The sequence below is a fragment of the Sceloporus undulatus genome, chromosome 1, assembly GCF_019175285.1.
Source record: "Sceloporus undulatus isolate JIND9_A2432 ecotype Alabama chromosome 1, SceUnd_v1.1, whole genome shotgun sequence".
Lineage (NCBI taxonomy): Eukaryota > Metazoa > Chordata > Lepidosauria > Squamata > Phrynosomatidae > Sceloporus > Sceloporus undulatus.
Genome location: NC_056522.1, coordinates 340,255,248 through 340,282,671, shown reverse-complemented (window position 1 = coordinate 340,282,671; position 27,424 = coordinate 340,255,248). Strand labels below are relative to the sequence as shown.

Genomic DNA, 27,424 nt, shown 5'->3' with positions numbered 1-27,424 from the left:
ATCCATCTCTACAGTTATCATCTCAAATAGATGCAATGGCCAGGAGTGCTTGGTACCAGCTTCGGCTGATACGCCAACTGCATCCCTGTCTGGATCAAAAGGACCTAGAAATTGTAGTACATGCACTGGTGACCTCTCGTTTGGATTTCTGTAATGCGCTCTACATGGGGCTACCTTTGTACTAGGTTCGGAAGCTTCAGTTGATTCAAAATGCTGCAGCCAGATTGGTCACGGGCACATCTAGGTCGGATCACATAACACCCATATTAAAATCCCTCCACTGGCTGCCAATTCGCTTCCGGTCCCAGTACAAAGTGTTGGTCATTACCTTTAAAGCCCTACATGGCTTGGGCCCAAGTTACTTGAGGGAACGCCTCTCCCTACACAATCCGCCCCGCACCCTTAGAACAACGGAGAAATTGCTACTCAAACACCCTAAGGTGAGACTGGCAACAACCCATCAAAGAGCTTATACAGCGATAGCACCTACTCTTTGGAACACACTCCTGGAAGAGATCCGCCTTAGCGGTCCACTGGAAGCCTTTAAAAAGGCATTGAAAACCTATCTCTTCCAGCAAGCATACCCTCCCAACTCTCTGTAGAGAAAGGATTCCCCAATTAGATTAAGATATTTTGATAGTTCATAGCTGTTTTTAGATAATTTTATTGAATAACTGTAATTGCAATTGAATGTTTTTAACTGTTTTTATATTGTATGTCATAGTTTTTGTAGATGTGAACCGCTTTGATCTCAAGGAAAAGCAGTATAAACAGTTTATTTTTATTATTATTTCAGAAGGCCCAGTTTTCTATGGCATGAAAATAAAATGATGGCATACATCAGCTATAGGCTCCTTGATGTCTTACAGCAGTCAGTTTCCATGACCATTGGTCATACTGGTTGTCTGTTGCCTAATGGCCTGTTGTCTGAAATAAAGATATGTTCTCTCTACTGGTTGTGGTTAAGGGAATCAGAACACAAAATGACCACAGGACACCAGGTTACCTTCTCCAGTGTAAACAATATCTGCTAAAATTTCATGTCACAATATTATTAAAGGCACAGAAGCACACCTTTACACACAGTTGGCTTCCCCAATGCAAATTTAAAAGAGTTATTGGTCAGCTATAAACATCTATGCTTCACTACAAATATATAAATCCTATATGATGTGCCATGTGAATTTAGAGAACTCTGTCAAACAGGGATGGGAAAGGAGTGCACTGCATTTCCCATCTTCCCTCACCATTGACTGTGTTGGTGAAGGCAGATGAGCTGCAGTCCAACATCTGAAGAACCACACATTCCCTAAACACGCTGTAAAGTTTAATTGAAAGTAAAATATTAGTTCAGATTCGGAACAACTTGGTTTTGTACAAGTCCTTTCCATTATCATGAATTGTACAAAGAGACAGAGGGTAGGTTAGATCCCCAAGACTCACAGTAAATTGTTTCATTTGTTGAGAAGGGGGAAATTGCAATCTGGAACACACTGTAGTTCCTTTGCAAGCTGCATATGCACAAAGATAACAAGGAGGGAGGCTATTCTAATGCAGCGGGAAAAGTGTTAGACCAGTAAGACTTGGATTCAACTCCTGACTCGGCTGCCAGGTTGCTGTGAGAATCATACCAGGTAAGATTTAAAGATCTCCAAGGAGGGAGATTCTACTACACTCCAAGGGAGTGTGTTCCACTGTCGAACAGCCCTTACTGTCAGGAAGTTCTTCCTAATGTTGAGGTGGAATCTCTTTTCCTGTAGCTTGCATCCATTGTTCCGGGTCCTAGTCTCTGGAGCAGCAGAAAACAAGCTTGCTCCCTCCTCAATATGACATCCCTTCAAATATTTGAACAGGGCTATCATATCACCTCTTAACCTTCTCTTCTCCAGGCTAAACATCCCTAGCTCCCTAAGTCGTTCCTCATAGGGCATGGTTTCCAGACCCTTCACCATCTTAGTTGCCTTCCTTTGGACACGCTCCAGTTTCTCCACATCCTTTTTGAATTGTGGTGCCCAGAACTGGACACAATATTCCAGGTGAGACTTGACCAAAGCAGAATAGAGTGGCATTATTACTTCCCTCAATCTAGACACTAAACTTTTATTGATGCAGCCTAAAATTGTATTGGCCTTTTTAGCTGCCGCATCGCTCTGTTGATTCATGTTCAACTTGTGGTCTACTTGGACTCCTAGATCCCTTTCACATGTAGTTTCATTCAGCCATGTGTCCCCCATCCTTTATCTGTGCATTTCATTTTTCCGCCCTAAGTGCAGTACCTTACATTTCTCCGTGTTGAAGTTCATTTTGTTAGCTGTGGCCCAACTTTCTAGTTAATTCAGTTCATTTTGAATTTTGATCCTGTCCTCTGGAGTATTAGCTATTCCTCCTAATTTGATGTCATCTGTACATTTGATAAGTATGCCCCCAATTTTGTCCTCCAAGTCATTGATAAAGTTGTTGAATAGCACTGGGCCCAGGACAGAGCCCTGTGGGACCCCACTGGTCACTTCTCTTCAGGATGAAAAGGAGCCATTGTTGAGCACCCTTTGGGTTCGGCCGGTCAACCAATTGCAAATCCATGTAACAGTTCCTTTATCTAGCCCACATTTTACAAGCTTGTTTGCAAGAATGTCATGGGGAACTTTGTCAAAGGCCTTACTGAAATCAAGATATACTATATCCACAGCATTCCCTTCATCTAACAAGCTGGTAATTTTATCAAAAAAAGAGATCAGGCTTGTCTGGCATGACTTGTTTCTCTGAAACCCATGTTGACTTTTTGTGATTATGGCATTGGCTTCTAGATGTTCACAGACTCCCTGTTTAATGATCTGCTCCAGAATCTTTCCTGGTATTGATGTCAGACTAACTGGACAATAATTGTTGGGATCCTCTGCTTTCCCCTTTTTGAAGATAGGGACAACATTTGCCCTCCTCCATTCTGCTGGGATTTCCCCTGTTCTCCAGGAGTTTTCAAAGATTATTGCCAATGGCTCCGATATTACATTTGCTAGCTCTTTTAGTACCCTTGGATGTAGTTCATCTAGTCCTGGAGACTTAAATTCATTTAGATTAACAAGGTATTCCTCTACTATCTCTTTACTCATTCTGTGCTGAAATTCCCCTATTCTGTCCTCTGCTCCATTATCCTCAGGTTGAGCACCCTTTGCCTTTTGTGAGAAGACTGAGGCAAAGAAGATGTTGAGTAATTCTGCCTTTTCTCTGTCTTCTGTTAGCATTTTGCCATCTTCTCCACGCAGTGGCCCTACCGTTTCCTTCTTCTTCCTTTTGCTGCAGACATATCCAAAAAAGCCCTGTTTTATTAGTTTTAACCTCTCTAGCAAGCCTGAGTTCATTCTGCGCTGTAGCTTTTCTGACTTTACCCTACATGTGCTTGCTATTTGTTTGAATTCCTCTTTGGTGATTTCCCCATTTTTCCATTTCTTATACTTGTTCTGTTTAAAAGTTAGCCAAGTTGAAAATTCCTTAGTCATCCATCCTGGTTTCTTGAGACACCTCCCATTTTTCTTCCTCATTGGAACTGTTTGAAATTGTGCCTTCAGTATCAACCTTTTGAGAAAGTTACAACCGTCTTGAACTCCCTTCTCTTTTAAGTTTTCCTGACCATGGGATCACCCCCAGTATTTCTCTAAGTTTACTAAAATCCGCTCTCTTAAAATCTAGAAGGTGTGTCTGAATATGCCTGGCTTCTCCTTTCCATTGTATAACAAACTCCAGGAGAACATGGTCACTTCCACCTAAGGATTCAACCCCTTGCACTCCATTAACTAGGTCATCCCTGTTGGTTAGGATCAGATCCAAAATAGCTGGCCCCCTTATTGCCTCTTCCACCTTTTGGACAATGAAACTGTCTCCAAGGCAAGTGAGGAATTTGCTAGACCTTGAGGATTTGGCTGAGTTTGAATTCCAGCAAATATTAAGATAGTTGAAGTCTACCATCACTACTACATCTCTCTTTTCTGAGTGTGTGGTCATCTGTTCTAGAAAGACATCATGCAATTCCTTCATCTGACTCGGGGGTCGGTAGTAGACTCCCACCATAACATCCTTGTTGTTTCCCTCCCCTTTAATTTTTATCCAGATGCTCTCCACCTGGCTTCCAGGATCGATGTCCTGGATCTCTTCACTGGTGTAAATGTACCTGACGTATAAGGCTATACCTCTTCCTTTCCTGTTTGGCTTATTTCTGTTGAAAAGGTTATACCCCTCTATTCCTACATTCCAATCATGGGACCCATCCCACCAGGTTTCAGTGATGCCTATTATATCATATTTGCTTTGTTCTACTAGGAGTTCAAGTTCAGCTTGCTTATTCCCCATACTCTGTGCATTAGTGTAGATACATTTAAGACCATGTGTTCCCTTTACTTGCTGCCTGTACAAACATTTTTTTCTCCCACTGTTGGGTCCTTGCACTGTTTGTCTTGTTCCCTCTATGACAGTTTGGCTATTTTCTCCATCCCTGCTGTCTCCCTCCCCCACATAACTCATTCCCGAGGCTGCTGTACACTACAGCAACGCTGAGCCCAGCAATAATCTTCCACTATTTTGTACACATCTACTCCCACCTGACTTGTTGTTTCTCTTCATTCCTTATGCCAATGGTCCCTCTTTCCTTTTGTTTTGCATAATCAGGGCTGTGCGAATGAGTCTGCCATGCTCAGCCTCTTCTCCTATGTGGAATAGCCATATGGAACTACATGTATTTAAATGTGTGTATCACACTGCTTTTCCAAACTCTGATTACATATTAGTAAGCTCTAATTGATTGCAGATTCTGAAAGTGTGTATATTCAAATTACAAAAGTAACTAAAGAGGCTCTGAAATGCTAATCAGAGAGGGAAGCACCCCCATAGCTGGCTTTCAGTTCAATGGCCATCCCTTTCCCTAAGGCCCCACGTTGTGCTCTAGGGCAGTTTGGCTGTGGTGGACATGCCTCCTGCTCCCCTACTCAGCGACTGAATACATACTGTATGCCAAGGGAACTGGGGAATGTAAAAATTTGGCTCTCACTCCTTTGCCCTGTGATCCCGCCACTCCAGGCCACCACAGCAGATGCTGGGAGCATATGCCATGAATTAATTCCGCTTTCCCTGAGACACTCCAGCACAAGTCATCAGCAGAGTCCTTCCAACTTATTAACATAGCAACCCCCCAACCGCCCATCATTTTGTCTCACTTAATGATGGAGCCCTTTCTCAGACTTAGAGCTGGCAAAACTTCACTCCAAAAATTGTTTAACCCCCCTCCCCGATATTTAGCCCTAATCATCAGATTACTTTGAGATTCACAGCTCCAAAGTATATCTAGCAAATATTACCAATCCTACACCAATTGCCATTTAAATTTTGTTTACTTCAGTTTGCCTAAGGCAGCTCTCCCCAATTTGATGCCCTTCTGATATGTTGGACTACAACTCCCATCATATTCAAGTAGCATCCTGGTTCTGAGTGATGGAAACTGAGGTCCAGTACATAGTGGGTGGTATACTGGCAAAGGCCGAGTAAGGCTCCAACTAATAGTATCATTCAGGGGAAAAGGTATTACAGGTGGTTGTTATACAGGATTTTCTAATTTCTACACTGTCAATTGCTAATGTAAAAAGAAACAAAAACAAAATTAAACATCCAGCACTCCTAAAATATTTATTTTGAAAAAGAAAGTTAGTGTTACACTTTGAGACCCTCTGCTTTAACTATTCCCTCTAATAGTCATCGCCATGCAACATTTGATTATAACTCCTTTGATGAGAGGAAAGGGTGAATGCTGGACTAACCATGTGGCCTACGGGAGATCCATCACTCAAGACTAAGCTTCAGTACAATTCAGGAACATTCTGCTCTAGGGTTTGTGAAATATGCAGATGGTTTCCAGAAAATCTTGTTTAGAAATCAAGGTTCACCATACAGCTCCATCCCAGCCAAGGCACCTGGGAGACATTCCAGCACATGGCTGAGAACTTCTCTGGGCCTCCAGTTATGTCTCATTGTTTCCATTTGCTTATACAGCAATGATGCACAGCTCATCCTAGGGCAGAATCAAGTCATGTGAAATGGGAAGCAGCCATTCCCAGACACATTCTAAAGACCACAGTGCTGCCAAAAAATAGGATGCTAAAGCTGCACAGAAGAGACACGGAAGATGGATAAACCACAAGTTTCTCTTTCCAACTGGTGGAATTTGCTTGGATAACTGGACAGAATCTGAAGAGAAGGGTGGTATGTATATGTTCCAAACTGCAAATGTAATTATGAATGTTGAACCCAGAATATTATTATTATTATTATTATTATTATTATTATTATTATTAATTACCCTACAAATTGTTAATTAGACATTTCCCTGCCCTCAGGCTTACAATCTAAAGACACGACACAAAAGGAGAAGGGGACGGCAGTGAGGAAGGGGAAAAGTCCAGCAGATCTTCTCTCCCTCTGATGCTTGGACCATGGCAGATGGCCTGGAGGGAGGGCCCTTCTTCTTACTCTGATTAGGCCCAATGGAGCTGGCCTGCCCTCCTCTCCCTCTGGATAGTGGATGGAGGGAGAGCCTTCTCCTTTTCAGGCAAGGCCCAATGGAACTGGCTTGCTTTCCTCTCCCTCTGGATGATGGTGAATGGAGGGAGGGCCTTCTCCTTTTCAGGCAAGGCCCGATGGAGCTGGCTTGCTTTCTTCTCCCTCTGGATGATGGTGGAGGGAGGGAGGGCCTTTTCTTTCAGGCAAGGCCTGATGGAGCTGGCCTGCCTTTCTCTCTCTCTGGATGATGGTGGATGGAGGGAGGGCCTTCTTCTTTCAGGCAAGGCCTGATGGAGCAGGTTGATTTAGGTCTTTAGAAACGTAGGACGTTGTCTTACAGCTAAGATTCAGTTAGCAGCTAGATGTCACACCTTCATGTTCTGCAAATCAGAGCTCAGTTCCAAGACTTTAAATGGCCCCAATGGCATCACTAGGGCTGGTGTCAACCAGTGTAGGTGCCCAAGAAAGATTGCTGGGGGCAGTACCAGGCTATCCTGTCCTGCCTGCCTGCTGTCTTGTTTACCTAGCCCCCTGGCTGCCCACTGCATGGACAGACCCAGAAAAGGCATGGTAACCAAACAACTGAATCAAAGGGAGGGGACAGATGGGGCATGTGCCGCCTCTTCTTCTCCGCTGCCTTGGCTTCCTCCTCGGTGGAGAGAGCCAGGTAAGCAGAGAAGCCATGAAGGGCACATACTCACCCTCCTCCTCTACTGTCTTGGCTTCCTCCTCTGCAGAGAGAGCCGGGGCAACGGAGGAGCCATGAGGGGCACATGCTTCTCCCTCCTCCAGTGTCTTGGCTTCCTCTTCAGTGGAGAGAGCCAAGTAAGCATAGAAGCCATGAGGGACACATACTCACCCCTCCTCCTTTGCTATCTTGGCTTCCTCCTTGGAGAAGAGTCAGGGCAGTGGAGAAGCCATGAAGGGCATGTGCTTGCCACTCCTTCTCTGCTGCCTTGACTTCCTCTTTGGTGGAGAGAGCCAGGGCAATGGAGAAGCCATGAGAGGTATGTACTTGCCTTCCTTCTCCTTAGGTCCCTCAGCAAAGAGGAATGGCAGCAGAGAAGAAGGGGCAGGTGCTGGGAGCAGCACCGCATGCCCACACACAACCCCACAGTGGGAGAAGGGCCCAACTAGGTGTCACCCCTGCAGCTCATGCTCTTCCTAGAGATGCTACTGAATACCACTTTATCAGTAACTGGAGATAACAATCAAAGTTCTTGTGGGATGGATGGGGAACCTCTGCAGTCTTTGGCCATCTCTCAGATGAGTTTCAAATGGGAGCTTTCCACAGATTTACCATGTCAAGCCTGGGGATTTCTGCATGCAAATCATGTGGACTACCTGTGAGCAAAATTATGGAATATTCCTGTAAGGATTGGTATGGTAGAATAACTGCTCCTCTACATGTCAAACAAGGAACCATACAGCTGCTGCTTCTCTCTTTTGTGCAGCAGATTAAAATATATTGAGTGAGATGTGTCGCGAGACAGAATCAAATTTAAAGGAGATACAGAATATAGTAAATGAATGTAGCCTGTGCACGCATCAGTGCAGAGGTCAGATTTAGGGTTTCCCATTCATTTATCCTTATGTAGGTCACTTGCTGCTTCAGTCTAGAACTGTCTCCCAGAAACATTGGGTACACATTTCCTAATCACTGAACTTTGGTAACCTGTGCTTACAGCTCTTTTTCCCTCTCAGATTTTCAGTTGCCTAATATCTGAATTTTTTTTTCATGCTAAAATGAAAATACCTTGTGTGCACTAGAGCAGACACTCAATACTGCCAGAACATACAAAATGTGCTGTCTAGGGAAGTGCAGAGTCTGCTGCACTGGCCCACTCCTGAGGCTATGGGGGACTTCTGCCCTTATTCTCTAGACAGAGATTCCCTTCAGGTTTCTGAATTCTGTGAGCTGGGAGTGACAAACAACAGCAAATAACTGCCACAGCAGGATGCCAGCTAAACAAGAGAGAAGAGCACGCCTGAGTTTGACCCGAGAATGTGAGGAAGAAAGCTTTCCTACCTTCGTTAAGTCCCACAGCTTATAATTAAGGATTGCAATATAGATTTTCTCTGTGTTTCCAGGTGTGCATCCAAGGGACTGTGCCACTTTGTTTTTTTCTGAATTTTAATGAAAAGGCTTTTCAAGTGGGGTATGCAGAGTAGACGTGACCCCTTTGTGGGTCTTGACGGAAGGAAAAGTGCTGGCTGCCAGTGAAGAGCAGGCCATGCCAAGCCACCTCATGAGCTCAGTGAAAGGCAACATCTTCTCTAATCAGTGTCTCAACTTGAGTTTATGTGTGCAGAAATAAAAGGAGGACACTGCTATGTCCCTGTACTGATTTTTAGGGACAAATAACCTTTTAAAATAAACAGTGCTAAGCAGAGTGTCTGACTGTACTATACTAGTAGAAAAAGGAAGTAGTTTGTGGAAATAGTACTGATGCATTCCTATCGTGGATATAACAAATGGTGTCAACAAAGAACCTCACCAGAAGTTGGGCTGCTTGATAAATCTGGGTCTTCCCTGCATGAGGAACACCCAGTGCATGGGTGTAGCTATGGAGGGACAAAATGATGGCATTGTCTCCCCCAGTAAGAATTCTGAACTGCACCAATGACATTTTTATTCAGGCGCCCAATTTTTAGCATTGTGGAAACTTAAAACCTCAGTTGAGCATTTAGAAACACAGTTTAGGCATCCAAAGAAAAACAATTACCAAGGAAACCCATCTAATTTTAAGAAAGCTGTGGGGCTGCCTTTGAAAACTGTTCAGAAAGTTCAATGGGTCCAAAATGATCTGGCCAGCGTACTGACCAGGGCCCATTATAAGGAACATATAGCTTTCTTCATGAAACAGTTTCAGAAGCTACTGGTCCATCTTTGGGCAGAATTCAAAGTGCTCACTATGATGCACATGGTTGGGCTGAAAAGACTGTATTCTTGCATATGAGCTTGCCTGAATTTTAAGATCTGCAGGGGGGGGGGGGGGTTATTCAGTGCCACCATCATTATAGGGAAATTTGATGAGGACACAGTGATTGTTCCCAGGTTGTAGAACTTCCTCCATGGGAGGTTTGGTTGGCCTCCTCTCTGCTCTCTTTCTGCCAGCAGACAAAGCCCTCTTGAATCCCATTTTGGGAGAAAGGTAGGATATAAATCCAATAAATAAAGAAATAAATGTCAAGCCTCTGGTTCTTAAATGGTTGTAGCAGATGGAGCTTTTAACAGGGTGTGCTTTGCTTTTATCTTTTATCTTCATTATTATGTTTTAAAAACATTGTAACCTTGAGTTTTTAGTATAATTGCTGTTTAATAGTGTTGACATTTTTATACCAATACGAGTTTTTTAAAGTTATATTTTGTGCTGAACAAAAGGCAGGGATGGATAGATGGATAGATGGATGGATGGATGGATGGATGGATAGATAGATAGATAGATAGATAGATAGTATGAATGCATGTTTGATTTCAGCAGGCACAACTGTAGTTCCCTAAGTAACAGAAGCATCAAGAACTGAGTGAGTGGGACTATGATTCTGAAGCTACATCAAAAGGGGACACAAGATGAGAAATCACAATTCTCTTTCCTAGGACTTTATCACATGGGGAAAATTGGGGGTTTAAAAGGGATTTTCCCAGGACAGTTGCACAATATCCCATGAATGATTTGTTGGTGAAGCATTCCTGTTTATTCCTGGCATAAGTCCTCTCTAATCGCATTGTGTGGAAAAAAATCTTTGCCACAATCGTGCAACTGTCCCAGGAAAATAACTTTTTAAACTCGCAATTTCCCCCCATGTGCTAGTCTCCTACCTGACACAATTGCCTTGGGTGGCTGAAGAGAAATGCAAGGTACGAGCCTTCCTTCTCCCCAAAATTATGGTTGAACAATAAAAGATGGTGAATTTAAGTCCCCCATCCATCCCAGAAATCAAATTACAGTCGTCCAACCCAAGTCATGAGGGATCTGTTCTGCCCCCCCCCCCCCAGTGAATTGGAAAAAAACCGCAAATATCTAAGCCCCATTGAATATAATGGTTGTGCGCCCCCTGCACGCACCACAGGTGCACATCCTTCTTGGCTTCCCATCCACAGAAATTCAAGTCCATGAACAGGAAGTCAACAGACTAGGAGGGACAACTGTATTTAAAACTATGAAGTAATTTGCAAGTTAGTAAAAAAAGTTCAGAGCACTAGAAAAGTGAAAGAAAAGATACCAGATGGAATTAAGCAAAGTACTGCATCGAGAAGAATACTTATACTCCCAACTAAAAGTACCAAGCATTATATTATTGCTTTTCCTGAATCTGAGTGATTTAGCACAACTGGGAAAGGTGGGACTAATACACACCAAGCTTCTCAACCAGGCTTCTCAATACAACAGCAGAATGTTTGTCACCAAAGTTCCCCCATCTCCTCCCACTGTCTGGGAGAGTTTCTTATTTTTTTCTTGTTTAGGATTATATTGCCCTCTCCAGAGCCAATTCCCCATTCTGCACACACATACACACACATGGATGCACATTGTAATTATCATTGTTACTATCCTTATGAATCATCTCTTTACTTAAAAGTGCCCACACTGATGTACTGTACAATAAAAACTTTGGGGTTCAGTCCCTTCAGCAGCAATAGCTGTTATCTGCATTTGCCACAGACAAATTGATGAAAATATATGCTCTTGCCTACTCTATCCAGTCTGCATTCTTCAAATGGACTCTCTAACAGGCTTTTCTATCTTGTCTCTCCTCCTCTCAGAATGAGATGGTTTTTATGTAGCCTAGCAGTGGCAGCAAGGCGGGGGAAGCCATCTCGCCAGAACCACTAAAAGGGATCAGAATTGTGGATTTCTCTTAACAGACTGTTTCTATCTTCAGTATTTAAAATTTCTTTAGACCTAAAACTACATTTTATCCAAGAAAAACTGTCTTAGGCCATGTACACACCAACCATTAAGGCCGGCATGGGGGCGGAGTCGGGGCATAGCGTACTCATGACGCACACTCGACTCCACCCCCCAGGGCGCCCTGATGCTGCATGCCACTCCACATGGCATGCGCCATGATGCCGCACACTGTGGCACACAGCATCAGGGCGCCCTGGGGGTGGAGTCAGGCATGCATCGTGAAGAAGCTACGGCCCGACTCCACCCCCATGTACAGCCCCATAATTAGACATCAATATACCTGTATGTACAGCCCCATAATTAGACAACAATATACCGTTTTAGAAAGAAAACTGTCTTTTTCAACTAAATGTTGGTAATATAATACAAATAATGCTTCCTTGAGGGATACAATATGGGCTTGTCCAGTGGTTATTCCCTTTGGATTGAATGTATTACAGTGTATTAATTTGTAGATGAACATGTTCTTTTAAATTACATTCCTGTGACATGAAATTTAACTCTGGATCAGCCTTGTTGGGTTTTGTATGCTCTTATTTTTGTTAAAAAGCTTATACTATAAGGATGGAAAGATAAACATTCACCATCTATTAGTTGATGTCCAGGAGATCTCACAAATTAACATATGTTTTATTATAAACATCAACTGCAAGAAAATGTATATTTTGAAAGATAATCAGCTTATATAAATATACAGTATAGCTCTTGGTAATTATCCTATGTATTTCCCTTCACCATTCCCCTCCTTTTTTTTGTATTTGTTTTAGTCTTTTCTTTGTAATCATGCTTTTAAAATCTCTTTGTTTTTTTTAAATGTGGATGAAAAATAACTCCTCAGATACAAAATATAAATTAAAAATATAATATTAATAATCTACAGATGTGGTAGTGTTTTTGACAACTTCAAAATCAGCCAGCCAAAGCTCAGACGCTCTTATTCAGAATGAGGCCATCCTCCTTTTCAGATTGCCCTGAATCCCACTCGCTCAGGAGCTCTGAAGCAACCTCTGTGTAGAGATGGTTCCAATCCCAGCTGACATCATCCTGCCAAAAAGAGAAAAACAATGCTAAGTGGAGAAATGGCACTAAGTATTGCTGTCCAGTCCACATGGCACAATGAAGTATGTGACTCGTCCAAGGCACTTGAAACTCTACTAGTGGCCTGGAACATTTTACAGTGTGGATTTCAATCACTTGCAGTGCCCATCTGGAGTTTTAAAATTCACTTAAATTCTGTTTTAGACATTGGTGTGGTTTATTTATTAAGACACTCAAAAATTAAGATAACTGGAGGGAGGGGGGTGGAAAAATCAGTCTGCTGCTTCCCGATCAACAGGAGAACAGACCTGCATTGCTCCCAGCGGCTGATGCCTGGTAAAGCAGGATTAGGGAACTTTGTGAAGATTGTGAATATCTAGGGACCGTAAATACAAAGTAGTTACGGATGCGGTTTGGCAATAGAACCAATTGCCTAGAGAAGTGGGAAGGTCTCCTTCTCTGGACATCTTCAAAAAGGCTGGACAGCTATCTGCTGAGAATGTTGCATGTGGAGATCCTGCACTGACCTTGATGGTCCATGAAACCCCTTCGAACTCTGTGATTCTATGAATATTCTATGTGTAACCCTAGGTTATGCATCCGTAACTGCAAGAATGAATTACAGCTAATGCATTGCTTTCTTCTCAAAGCCCTTGGAAAGTTCTGAGTAAAATAGTTCAGAATAGCATACCATAAAATGGATTACAAGTATTCACATAACTGTGTTTGGTGTCTTATACTTCTTTGCCTCAGGAACAGCTTTGGTGGTCTTGAATCCCTAAAAAGTTCCAGAGCCTCTCGGACTCAGGCCTCATTCACACTGGTGGCATTGCTCTGGAACGAACTGGATCAATTCGGGGGCTCCCTCCTGACTCTCCTGAAGCAAGTGCTGACTACCAATCAGGGCATTTTAACACCAATGCCCTCTTGGAGAATTCGGGTTAAGGTAAAGGTGCCTGGCGTCAATCAAAGTTAGTTCCGGATGGTCATAGGTGACATTTCCAGCATGTGTGGGGCATCAGAAGTGTGCTTTCCCACCCTCCCTTTTTTTTAAAGGACCAGGCACCACTTGTCAAATTAAAAACCTCTGGGGTGTGTGTGTGTTGTGGCATTGGGTCAGTGTTGTAGATTATGATCTGCCCTTGGCCCCATTTTCAACCCCCAAATGAAAGCTAGTGCCATCTCTGTAGCCTGTATCCTACTCCCTGGCACCCCCGAATGCCTCATACACAGGTAATATCAATAACAATAATAACAAACAACAACAACAACAACAACAACCAAAATTAATTCCTCACCTCGGATGCCAGAAAAGGATGCATTTTTTTTTTTTTGGCTTTCCTTAGGCTACCCCTGAATTCCTTAGAAACAGTAGCAAAAGTGTATCAATTTGCCATTTGCCTAATTGGAAAGAGAAGCATTACATTCGATTTCTAACATCATTCGCTTTGCAGCAGTCATTCCAAAGGAAAAAATAGGGAAACGAAGCAGGCAACAGCTATCAATGCGCAAGTTGCAATTACATCGAACTAAAGGGCCACATCTCGCCCATCCAGCAGCAGGTCATCCAAAGGAAAAAATAGCGCATTGCAAAAAAAAAAAAAAAATCCAAAAGGAAAAAGGTCTCGCGGATAGCAGAGGCTTCCCTGTGTAGTGCCCTACGATGCCCGAATGACCCTTTTCCGTGTCACGATCTACATAATCATAAATATCTAATACTTTTACCTACAAAACATGCACATTTTTGCCAAAATAATAATAAAAAAAAAAAAAAATCAAAGGGAAATGGTCCCTGATGGAAGCAGAAGCTTGGCCTCTTCTGCCCCCCCGCCCGACCTGCCCTGAATTGACCCCATCATCACCCTTTTTGCCTCCTGTTCCCTTTGCCTCCAGATTCCCCTTTTTTCTTTAGCTCTTTCCTCCTCCTCCTTCTCCCCCTCCCCTCCGGAGGGGAGGGAAGCTCTGACCTCGCCCTCCCTCAGACCTAATCCCTCCCGAATTGCCCCGATCATGATTGAGGGCAAGTTCATATTTCGCGAACCCGGGTCTTTTGAGAAAAGACGGATTTTAGCCCGATTCTGGATACCCCAGGGTAAGGGCATTTCCTTGTGCAAGCCTCGACATGGATTGTGACAGAATCGGACCCAATATGAATTCACGTGGAAGAATCAATTCAAAAACGGTGTAAAAGGTAATGTCTGTTCATATTACAGCACGCCCGTGCCATCGCGGGCCCATACGCGGCCTTGAGCATATGCGCTCAAGCCGCGGGCACGCGCAGGGCGGAAGGGCGGCGCGTCCCATTCAATTGAATGGGCGTGCGCCGTTGCACCCCGCGCCGCCGCGCAAGCCCCATTGTTTCCAATGGGGCTCGAGCATAGGCGGAATTCACCTTACGCGGCGGGATCCGGAACGGATCCCCCGCATAAGGCAAGGACGGACTGTAATTTCTTTTTTTTTTTTAATCACATCTCAAAGAATCATTAGCCCATAATCCCAAGACCACGACACCTTTATGGGCAGGAAACATGCCAATAGTGAAAAAGTGCTATAGCTGCCATGTGGTCAAGCACATGCTTTGTATGCAGAAGGATCAATCCCCATAATCACTAGGTAGCACTACTAAGCAAAAATGGCCAACTGACATGGTATAAGGGAACTTCTGAAAGAAATTTGTAATTCCTGTGCTGAGAGACAGCAAATAAAATAACCTTGGGTCTCATTCCCACTACCTTTTAAACCGACTGTAAATCGATTTGAACAGGTTCAAACGACTCTGATTCCAACTTAATCCGAATTGCTGAAATGATTCCGAGAGGAGGACCATGCACTAGACCTATTTAACCCGAGTCTTTTTGACGCTGATTTTTTCAGCTTCTTTTTCAATAAAGTGAATCTGCGCAACTGTGAACCACATGCAGGTTGGAATCGGTTCAAATTTCCCCTTCGGCCAGCTGGAACTGAATCATTTTGAATCGATTCATTCGTGAATGGGAACCACAAGTGGATTATTTTGGAGGGAAAAATGCGATCGGAGCAAATGTAGTGGGAACCATGCTCCGCTGTCGAACTGATCCATCAATTCAGATCGCACACCGATTTATCTGTAAGTGGGAATGGGGCCTAACTTTCTTTTTCATGTTGGTCCAAAATAAACTCACCTCTCGCACTTCCTGCTCCGGAGCTAAAACCTTACTGAGTAGCTTTAAGTCAATCTCTCCATCCTGTAAGAACACAAAAAAAACCAAGAATAAAACCTAGTCCTAGCCAATATCAAGACAGAATGTGTGCATTTTACCCAGTATTATCTGGATACCTCTGTTCTTCTAGAAAATAGAGCTAATGATGGGACAACACTGTTCAGATGCACTAGCATGACAATTTCAATAGAAACTCCCAGCATGATACTATTCAAATGTTTTCTTCTCTTTGTAGAAATGTACTGTACTGTGATTATAAGAGCCCATTATAATTGGTACCAAACTTTGGCTCCAAACTAAAGGACATCTCATGCTCAGTGTCATGGGAGGAACAGAGTTGTGTAACTGAGAGAACAGCAAAAACTACGGAAGCAGGAAGCAGTGATGGGGCTAGTTTCAGTGAGGCAGTGAATCTTCTCTGCATTTTAATTTGAACTTTAAAGGAGCTATCGAGAGCACTGAACCCTGTCTCCAAAACAGGTTCAGAAACTTGAATGGTTCCTTTGAAGTGCAGATTAAAACCCACAGCAGAATCACCAGTGCTCTAACATAGAAATCACTAGCCACCACTGTTGAGAAGCACAAAGAAATATCCAAAGGTGCCTCAACTGACAAGGCTGAGTGTACAGCATGCCAATCTGCCAAAAAGATACTCTTATAGCTAGTGTTCCACGAGGATGTTAAGGCCCCCCCAAAAAGAATGGGTGACATATTCACATTCTACTACTGACACAAAAGCCCTACAAAGGAGTGGAAAAAGACATCTGGTGAAACAGAAAGAAAAGGCTGCTTAGTTCTTTGAAGAAAAACTAGGATGAGTTTTTGGCTGTACTCACCAAAGTTTGGAAAGCAGCATATTTCATGAGGTCATTGTCCAGGTCACGATAGGTCAGCACTCTGTTCACCTGAACACTGCAATTGGGGATACAGCAAGGAAGCAATGCCTCAACTGAATCCATAATTAAGCTCAATGTAAAACAGGTTTTAATGCAACACTTGTTATTTATTACATTTATGCAGAAGTTCCAGTGGTTTCTCTGTGTTCATCATTTATTATTTATAACAGTACCATCTATCTGTTCAGCTGAGCAGGACAGAAATTTATCCACTCAGGACAAGTCATTTAGCACAAGCATTTTGGTGATCATCTTATTACCTGGGTGGAGCTGCCACTTGCATGGCAAAGTCTTCCTCTTGAACCTCCTCTAAGTCAGGGATGACTGGGATATCTGCAAGGGATCAACAAGTCAAATGACAGCAGAACTAATAGTGATTTTCCAAGTTTCTTGTGCACAAAGTAAACCAGGTGGGATTACAGCACAGTAGCAAAGCATATGCTTTGTATTCAGAAAGGAATTCATTCTCCATTTGAAAGATTTAGGTAGCAGATGATGAAAAAAGTTTCTGCTTGAGACCCTGGATAGCTTCTGCCAGCCAGAGTAAGCAATGTTGGTCTCGACATATAATGGCCATCCAACAAAACAAAAGATAGCCATAAGTATTCGTATGACTTACTATCCTCTTGAAACCACAAATAGTCTTATTGCAAGGTGTGGCTGCTACTGTATGTGCTCCAGGTGAGGAGTAAATAGTACAGATACAAATCTTTGCTGATTTCATTAATTAATTTCATGAATTTTAAATGTTTTCTCCCTCCTACCAATAGAAATTATTAGAACTTTTGCACATTTTTGTTTGTTTTCATTTTGGGATTTTGTGTAAAAAATGATTTGGGAAAAAAAAAAAACCCAGCAAGACCTTACACAGAAAATGCATTGTTTTGTGCAAAAATTGTCTTTTACACACGTAAAGTTTTTTCGTACAAATGAATTTTTCACAAATAAAGCCCCCAAACACAAACAAGCTTATTGAGGTTGAGCATTTTCTTGATGTAATATTTCAATGTGTCAAGGCACCTTTGTTGTCAATGGTGAGAACTACGCTTGATCTTGGCCAAAAGGCTGAGAACTGAATGATGCAGAAACTTGGGAAAACTCTTTACAAGCCTTATAAACAGACACCAATAATAAAGAACAGGAAGTTGGATGTGTGGATCGAGGAGCAATAGCCTTACCAGCTGCTGTTTATCAATTTGTTGAAATACAAGGGTCCTCCTCTGAATCTGATCAGTTAGGGCAATATACTGGGAGAGGACACAAAAGATGGCCTACTTTGCATCCCAATACAGCACCCTCCCCACGGAGGCCTGATTGGCACCAACACTGCTGCCATTCTGGTGCAAAGTGAAAAACATGGTGACTCACTAAAAATTTGGGGGCCTAATTGGTGCTACACAAGTCCTTGCACATAAATGGTTTCAAATCATTTCAAACTATTTTAACCAGTCTAAAATTTTTCATTTTAACCCATTAAATTGATTAATATGTTTTAGCTTTTTAAAATTATTTTCACTGTTTTAAATTTGTCAAATTGGTTTCATTGTTTGCTATCTTCAGATATCTAGGTACTGGACTGGATAGAAATTTATTAATGAATAAATAAATAAACCCTCTTGTAAGAACTTCAGCCTCACTACCACTCCACAAATGAGATTTCTGTTTTCCTAGAAATACCCAACAGGTTAAAGATGGCTAACTCCTATCTCCTGAGAGGCCCACAGATTTTCATGAAATTAATTAATAATCCCAACACTTTACTGAACGGATGAAGGGAATCTGAATATTTTCACATAGAACAGCTCCAAATTATTTTCCACTCCCCCCCCCCTCATTTCTAATAGCTACTTCCCACCAACCAGCTAAACATATCAAGGTAGATTCTGTCATTTAGTCTCAAAAGACCACATAACAAAACAAATAGGTCTTCACTTGTTTTGGTCTTAGGATAGCCACTGAGTTTCAAAGTAGCACACAGAGTGGATTCACTGCCCCACTGACATGAGAGCCTCAGCTTCTTCTGTCAACATACATACGTATACATCTGTCTCCTAGAAGGACTCTAAATGAACTCTAAATAAATTGGCTATTATTCTTCCAGGTAAATATTTATGGTCCTGAGCATGTGTCTGCTTGGACAACCCACCTCATCTTCGTTTCATGAGAACAAATATGTAATTACATTGGAAGAATTCATTTTTCTTGTTAAAACACCTAAGAACAGACAAGCCAAGTAACAGACTGCATAAAGTATCCAGCCAGCAAGATTCATTGGTTCATTCATTTTAGCACAGCCTATCTGCAGCTCTGGACAATTCACACTAAACCATTTTCCCTTTTGAATTTTTAATTCCATAATTATTCTTTTGTGTCTAAATGTCAGGCTTTCCCCTTTTTTACTATGTTAGTATCCAGGAATTATCAATGTGTAATTTTGGTTAGAATGTCAAACTAACACTGGAGAGGTCCAAATTTAAGTCCTCACTGAACCATGAAACTCACCAAACTCACCGGGCTTTATCACTCTCTCTTAGTTCAAGTATCTCACAAGTTGTTCTCAGGATAAAATGGTAGGGGATAGAGAACCATATAAACTGCCTTGAGTTTACAGGAAAAATGGTGGGATAATGATGTAATAATAAAGAAAACAAATACATAAACGTAGCACTAGAATATTCAGTGAGCCAGCCCATGAAAAGATGGATGCTGAAGTATACAGCTTCTCAAGTTTAAGGTAGTGAGCTTGGACCCCAGGATCACCAGCTAACATGGCCAATAGCCATGCTAGCCAGGGGATTCTGGACCTGAAAAAAAAATTAATACCATATATACTTGACTATAAGTTGATCACATGTATAAGTTGAGAGAAGGTTTGGGGGCCAAAATTATGGATTTGGATATGACCCGTGGATAAGTCGAGAGTAAAATTTATCGTCATGTAACAAAGGATCTAAAGGATGAAACAAAGGAAATAAGGCCAAAGAACTTACAAAACCGCAAGAGGCATAACTGTTTGTGTTCACACTGAAAGATGGATGAGAGAATAGAAAACAGTCAGTGCTTCCAGGACAGATTACACTCTTGTGTTTCACCAAGGGATGGTTTCTATTTTTATTACAGTTAAGGGACAGTACTTACAATGACCCATGGATAAGCTGATTCAGATTTTTTGGGTCAATTTTTTGACTAACATTTCTAGGCTTATACATGAGTATACACAGTATTTCCAAACTCTGCTCCTGGTTCTGAGCATTAATCCAGAATCATACATTCTTCAGGTGGAAGGGAAACCAGCTGGCTCTACTCTATTGATCTTTGATCGCATTGATCTGAAACTAATAGGAAGTGGTACACTCAGCAACAAAAATAAGCAGAGGCTAGATGGCCATCTGTTGGGGATGCTTTGATTTGGATTTCCTGCATGGCGGGGGGTTGGACTGGATGGCCCTTGCAGTCTCTTCCAACTCTATGATTCTATGCTTCCAATTTTGTCCATAACTTGTCTTGTAGTTTAGCATTTGACTATTTTTTAAGCTCTGCTCTGACTCCAGCCCAGCCTGAAATGAATATTCAAGAGCTGGACAGGTGCCTTACCTATGGAATCTGGTGTCTAGGATGGGGTCTTTAAAAAAAAATCAGTTTCCCTTTACAGCCTTCTCACAGCTCCAAAGTGCATAGGTTCCATCTTTACTTCCATTCTGTCTCCCTGCAGGCTCCTCTGACCCCAGTGGAGGGAGTGCTGGTCCATCTGCAGCAGGGCAAGGGTTACCCTGGACTTTTGACAAGAGGGCTGTTTGGAGCAACCCACACAGTGGGATTTCTCTCTAATTGGATGCCTGGCAAAGGGACTGAATGAAACTGAGACTGAAGCCAAAGCCAAGCCAAAGCAAGAAATGATGACAGCTTGGACAATCTCAGCAGAGTTGTGCCTTCCAGCTCTCCAACCACCCAAGTGCCTGCTGCCTATAGTGAAGCAGCTTTCAGAGTACAGTGAAGTGGATAAAAAGGAACTGAAGTAATAAAGGCCCAATCTTCCACACAAATACCTGAGTTTGCATCCTCACACTCTGCTGCAAAAAGGTCTATCACTCCTTACGGGATATATGTGTGGATGTATGTCACACCAGGGGCTTCCAACTTCTAGCTGATCATATCACAAAAGAATGAGGGCAAGGAACCATCTAATTAAAATAATAATAATTGTAAGCTGCTCCGAGAGCCTTTAGGGCTGAAGGACAGGGTATAAATACGATAAATGAATGAATGAATAAACAAACAAACAAATGAGAGAGAAGTAAAGGTTGGTGGAAGATAACTTGGAGAAGAATGGGTTAGATCTGAATCTGTAGGGATCAGCCCTTTCCATAATGACATTGGGCCCTTTCCAGGCCCAGTCCTTGTTCAGAGAAATCTGGTGGCAACTGAGTACTTTTTCTGCCAGACTGGATCAGTCTCCAAGGACACTGGATTAAGCTCTCAATGAAAAAAAGTCAAGAATCAAAAGAAATAGACACAACAGTTACTTTAAAAACAGAATGCAGGATGCTTTCTCCTCTAAGGTGTGATTTGGGGGCAATCCACAGAACCCATTTAGCAGGGCAAGTCCTGCAGTGAGTGTTGAATATGGAAATGGTCACCCAATTGCTTCATTCATCACATGCCTGAGAAGCTAGCCAGTGCTATGTGCCAATTAACTTGCATTTTACCATGCTAAAAAGGTTATGGAAATTAGGCCTTACAGGAAACCAAAGGGTTCAAGATCATGAAACCAAGAAGACATATTAATAGCAAGGAAGAATTCTTTAGGGTGACCAAAGAAAAACACCAGGATATGAAACTGACCTTGAGAATTAGGTGGACTCTTTAAAATAAGAAGAGTTAGGTAGCTCCAGGTATTCAAAACAGAGAAACTAAAGCAAGTACGGCTTATTCAACTGCTTTATCATTTAATGACTTTAATTGCTGGAAGAAACACAGATGTAACACTCTATATATTATTTTTAAAAGATATGAAATACAAATAACAAGATATTGTTCTGCACTATCAGATGTTAATGTGGTAAAACTCTAGAAAATAATTTGGTGTTTGAGGGTGCCAATATACCTATAAGCATTTGTTTAGCAGGTCAGAAATCACATTTAGAGATTTTCACAAAAATTTAAAAGTCAACTCCATTGCTGGCTAGAAATTTTAGGGAAAACAGTCTACACCATCTGCTTAATCCGGGGCCAGTCCGGATCATTATGCCCCAAACTGACCCTGGACCAACTATTATTATTATTATTGTTTTTGTTGTTGTTGTTTATTTATAATTATATAAATTAACATGACACTTAACAGACATCATAAATAATAATAATTATTTATTTATTACATTATTATTTATGATGTCTGTAATGTGTCATGTAAATTTGTGGCACTATATAAATAAGCAACAAGAACAACAACAACAACAATAATCGGTCCAGGGCCAGTTTGGGGCATAATGATCCAGACTGGCCCCAGATTAAGCAGCTCAGTCCCATTATTATTATTATTATTATTATTATTATCCCTTCTCCCAAGGCTGGAACCAGGGTGGCTTACAACATTAAAATACATAACTTGACAATGGCATACACTAAAGTCATAACATAAAAATAATATACCATATTAGACTAATTATCTCATTAAAATACAACAGTAACACTGTAAAAACTATAAAATAGATAATACATTAACAATCTAAATTGACAAACAATATCAAATTACAGTTCAAAATTCTTCCAAGAATAAGAAAGACTACAATGGTGACCACATACATCAGGCTGAATCTGGTGCAACACTGCATCATCGTGCACACGAGCTAGTTGGGCTGACACCACATTGGCCTCGCTGGTCAACCCCCTTGGTGCCATCTCTGCGGCCTCACTGGCCAAGTACCTTCCTGTAAAAACCTGGCCATCGTTGTTGCTTTTGCTGAAGTCAGACTGGGGCACCTCACCATGCGACCAACAGGGAGGAAGCCACTCTACCCCATTCTCATTGATTGCACAGGTCAGGTGCCTCATTCTGACCTCAGCAGAAGTGATGGTGACAGCCAGGATCATGTAGGGAACTAGTTGGCCAGTGAGGCCATAGTGGGGGTAGTTCCAAAGTGGGTCCATCTGCTTCCCTGCACTGCTCAGTGCAGAGTAAGGGAGATAGCACCATCTTTGCTGTCTGGACAACTAGACTGGGCTGAACTGGACCCAATAGAGCTGTCCAGTCAGGTAAGATAACTGGAGGTAGGTTTGCTTAAGAGAAGGCTCTATTATACCAGATCAACAGTTAAAAAGAGCCATATGTTATCTGGACAAATCACATCAGAACTGGGGTGAGTTCAGTCTGAATCCGTATTGTTGATAAGCTTTCAACCACTCCCTGGTGGACTAAGAGGTTAAATACAATAAATTTCAAAAAGAAAAACCCACCACATATTATTTGCCTGTACAGTAACCCACATACTCCAGATCACAGCAAGCAGTCAAAATGACTGTCATCAGAGACCCTAATCTAAAACTGTATGCCACCTTACTTTCCAATCCCATAAAGTGTTAATGTTTTTTTCTCAGAGCTTTATAGGAACTGCTGCAGGTATTCACAGAAAATCAGGCAGTATGAATCATAAACATCTCCTAAGAGTTCCAGGTGCTAGATGAGCCATCACTACACAAAGGGCCTTTTCCACCTCGGCCCCTAAGCTCTGGAACTCGATCCCCGACGAGCTCCGCTCGACCCCCTCCCTAGCCCAATTTAAAAAAGGGCTGAAAACGTATCTTTTCAAACAGGCATACCCCCAATAGCCCTGTTGTGATCCCTCTCCCCCTCACCGTTGTTACAATTGCTACTAGCTTGGAATTGTTATTGTTGTTGTTGTTTTATATAATGTTTTATATAATGTAATTGTAAATTTCTGACAATGTTTTTATTGTAAATTGTATGTTGTTGGATTGCAAAATCCACCATTGTAACCCGCCTTGATCTCTGGAAAGGCAGGCTAGAAATAAAGCTTTTAATTTATTATTATTATATTGTCTGAGGCCTGTGGTATTGTCCTATCAACTAATAACAATACCCCTTGTTGTATCTTGGCTTTACAAGATTCAAATGAAGTCAAGTGAAAATTCAGAAAATATAAAAGGTACAAGAATAGATGAGATATTGTAAAATGGGAAGTAGCCTTTTGTGAGCTCCCTTACACCAGCCTAGTCCATGTTTTTTACTATGGAATGGGATGTGTGGAAGGACTTCATGAAGTTCCAAGGAGGATGGGAAACACAGAAAGAAAAGCAAACAACATTGGAAGAAAAGAACTAAGTTCTTTTGGAAGGGGATACATGCTGATTCACATTATTTGGAGGGGTAGGGAGGACTATATTTACAGTGCCCTATGCCAGTGACGGCAATTCTTTTAGAGATTGAGTGCCCAAACTCAAAGACGTTCCCGCACCAGGTGTTACCCGGTGCCGGGGGGCGGAACTTCAAGGGGACGGGACTTCTGCTTTCATGGGTGGGACTTCTGCCCTCTGGAAGTGGGACCTCAGAGGGCAGGACTTCCCCAGAGACAGCTGAAGCCCGGGAGGGTGGGGTAAGAGGAGGAACAGGCCCGCACCTATTCCTCCTCTTCCCCCTGCCCTCCCGGCCCTTCAACTGCGTCCTGAGAGACAGCTAAAGGCCTGGGGAGGCAGCTGAAGGCCCAGAAGGGTGGGAGGGGAAGAGAAGGAACAGGTATGCAACTTTTACCCTTCTTCCCCACCCTCCCAGGACTTTAGATGTTTCTGGAGAGGCAGATAAAGGCACGGGAGGGTGGGCAAAGAGGAGGAACAGGTGCACACCTGTTCCTATGCTTCTCTCACCCTCTTGTCTCTCTGAATGCCCTCAAAATGTCTTTGCGTGCCAGAGAGGACATGTGTGAGATTGGTTCGCCACCACAGCCCTATGCTAACATGAGAATAACGGAACCTAGGAAGAATTGTGATTTAACTTTACAGCACATATGCATTTGAGGGAGATATTAAGACACAGCCTTTCTTAATGCCAGCCAGTTCCCCTGAGAGTCTACAGAAATTCTCCCAAATCCTTATATAAATCTCCTAGTCTTCAATACAGGCTGTCTCCTTATACTGATCTGGCCATTTCAAAGAACCAATTCAGAAGAAAAATCTCTCAATATATTTGCTATATCGATATGTGGTGGCTCAGCAGTTAAGATGCCGACTCTAATGACTGCAAGTTCACCAGTTCAACACCCAAGCACCGTCTGACAGAGTAAGTTCCCATCACTAGCCCCAGTTTCTGCCAACCTATCAGTTCAAAAGCATGTAAAACTACAAGTAGATAAATACTGTAGTTACCACGTTGGTGGGAAAGTAACAGCATTCCATGCGCCTTAGCATTTAGTCATGCTGACCACATGACCATGGAGTCGTGTTTGACATCGCTGGCTCCCTTGGCTTAGTAACGGAGATGAGCACCACCCCCTACAGCTGGATATGACTTGAAAATCACGTCAAAGGGAAAACTTTTACCTTTTTTTTAAAACCCAGAACCCAATGATGCACATATATAAAACTATAAAGGAAAGAGAGCACATGCAAAATGAGATTTTGACAGCTAACTGGATAGGTGTTCCCTAATTTGTGCAAAACATAATGAAAATCTTTAAAAGTAAAGGAAGCCAACTAAGTTATATATTTTAAGAAGACAAAAACTTCAGCTAGATACAATTCTAATTTCTCTACTGCTGCAAAACTTTGTTTTACTGAAAGCTGTTACCTTCTGCATCACGTTTAGGGAATTTTAAACAGGCAAATGGAAGAAGGTCTGATTGAAGATGAAGTTAAGTGAAAGAAATTGGTCTCATTTAGCACATGACAGGATTCATCTGTGTTCTCGAGTCCACTGAGGTAGCATCATGGGCGTTTCATATTCATGAGCTGCTGCGACACTGTGTCCCCGCATTTACAAAGCACCGTGTTCAGCAAATTCTCTCCCTGTGGACACCCCATGCATTTCATGGTCTTGTCAGAGAGACATCAAACACTCCAGTAACCAAATACCAGAAAATGGCTTTAATTAGTGCATCTCAATCTAATAATTTTTCCTCTAAATAGAAAAAAAGAGGAATAAAAATAGAGAAGTCAAAAGCAACAGGCTACAATCTTTAAAAAAACAAACCCAAAGGAACAAGGGATGGAGGCAACTTCTGCAGAACACACAAACAGGGCTGAATGTTCTCTCCTATGAGAGAAATAAGCAAATCTGGTGAGGCACATATATCCCAGGCTCTCCAGCCACTATACCAAGGCACATAGTTGAAGGACGTAATTTATTTTTCCTGGGTCAGGCCATTTTCAGTTTCTAGTATCATTTAGAGAGAAATTATTTGTAATATCTTTGGTGAAAGCAGAGCTACAACCTTTAAAAAATCAAAGAAAGAATCAAGGCAGAAGACAAAAAAAGTATTGTTCACCTTTTCAAGAGTTCTAGCCCAAGCTGTGATTGTGTCAAAATATTGGCAAACTAAAGGCAGAAGCTCCAGAGCTGTATTTTTCAACCTGGTGTCCTTCAAGGTGTGGCAGACCACAACCTCTTTCATCCCTAGCCAGCAAGGAAGGAAAATTATTTTTAGAATAAGGTTTACTGGCTGAAAAGTCCTGATTGTAGCATTTTTCCATGAATTGTAAGGCATTGTTTGATCCATGTCACAAGAGCTGCAGAATCAACATTTCCTAATTCTATCATTCCACCCCATGCCCTTTAGCAGTGGAATTTCAGAGTTGTTGTCATTATTATTGTATGTTTTCACATTGTTTCCTACTTTCCCTAAGGTGAAACCTATTATGGGGCTTTTCTTTGCAAAATTTGTTCAAAGGAAATTTGCCTTTGAGCCTGAGAGAACAAGACTTGCCCAAAGTCACCCAGTTGGTTTCTATGGTTGAGCTAGGATTCAAACCCTGGTCTCTAGAGTTACAGCTCACCTCTCAAAATCATTACATCATCCTGGCTTTAGTGACCTGAGGGGTTTTTTTTTTTTGGATATGAGAAAAGGCTGTGTGCTATGGGGTAAATTGTAATATTCATGGCAGAAATCTACTTAAGTTCAAGGGAGGCTGAGGACAGCTATGGTCTTTTAGTTCCTTATTCAACGAATTTGACACAGGAAATTGATTCTGTTAACCTGGGCATGTAAAACATGCATACCTTTTCCAGTATGATCAGCTTGGGTCAAATAAAATTTGCTTTATAAGTTCATAAAGAAATACATACTTTGCTGTTCAGCTGTGATTTCCAAGTGACCTGGTTTCCAAAGAATATATCTATTTTTTAACTATGGTATTCTCTACTGCCTATGACTTTGATCATTCTGTACCTACTTGTAGCTTAAATGCTGTTCGTTTACTATTAGTAAATGAATATTGCTTTATAAGAAACTGAAGCAGTTTTACATGCCTAGTTTTGTGGGCAAAAGAAAAGATTATCAATGCTTACAGTATTTGGCACTGAGAGCAAATGGTTTGCGCATTAGACTAGGACTCTGGAGACCAGGTTTCAAATTTCAGCTAGGCCATGTAATGTCGTTACACTCTCTCAGCTTCAGAGGATGGCAATGGCAGACCTCCTCTGAAGAAACATACCAAGAAAACATTATGGTAAATTCACCTTAGGGCTGCCATAAACGGGAAATGATACAACAACAAAAATCACTCCCTCTGTGTACAATTGTTTTAAAATATATTAATCAGGAACCATATGAGGGTGCAGGGCTGCAAAACCCTTTTTAAAACAACAACAGGCTTGTCTTGGCTTTTGAGG

The 27,424-nt window shown here is 41.9% G+C and overlaps 1 protein-coding gene across 2 annotated transcripts in view; it reads right to left on the bottom strand.

The window, feature by feature from the left end:
• Positions 1 to 12,265: 12,265 nt before the first annotated feature.
• IFT43 (intraflagellar transport 43) overlaps positions 12,266 to 27,424 on the bottom strand; it is a 60,845-nt gene continuing 45,686 nt past the window's right edge. For both annotated transcript variants that reach the window (XM_042437682.1, XM_042437690.1), the window contains exons 6-9: positions 16,848 to 16,920; positions 16,528 to 16,603; positions 15,653 to 15,715; positions 12,266 to 12,497 (exon numbers count right to left, since the gene is read on the bottom strand). In XM_042437682.1, the coding sequence (XP_042293616.1) occupies positions 12,378 to 12,497; positions 15,653 to 15,715; positions 16,528 to 16,603; positions 16,848 to 16,920 (332 nt within the window). In that variant the 3' untranslated portion in view covers positions 12,266 to 12,377. The remainder of the gene's footprint in view (positions 12,498 to 15,652; positions 15,716 to 16,527; positions 16,604 to 16,847; positions 16,921 to 27,424) is intronic.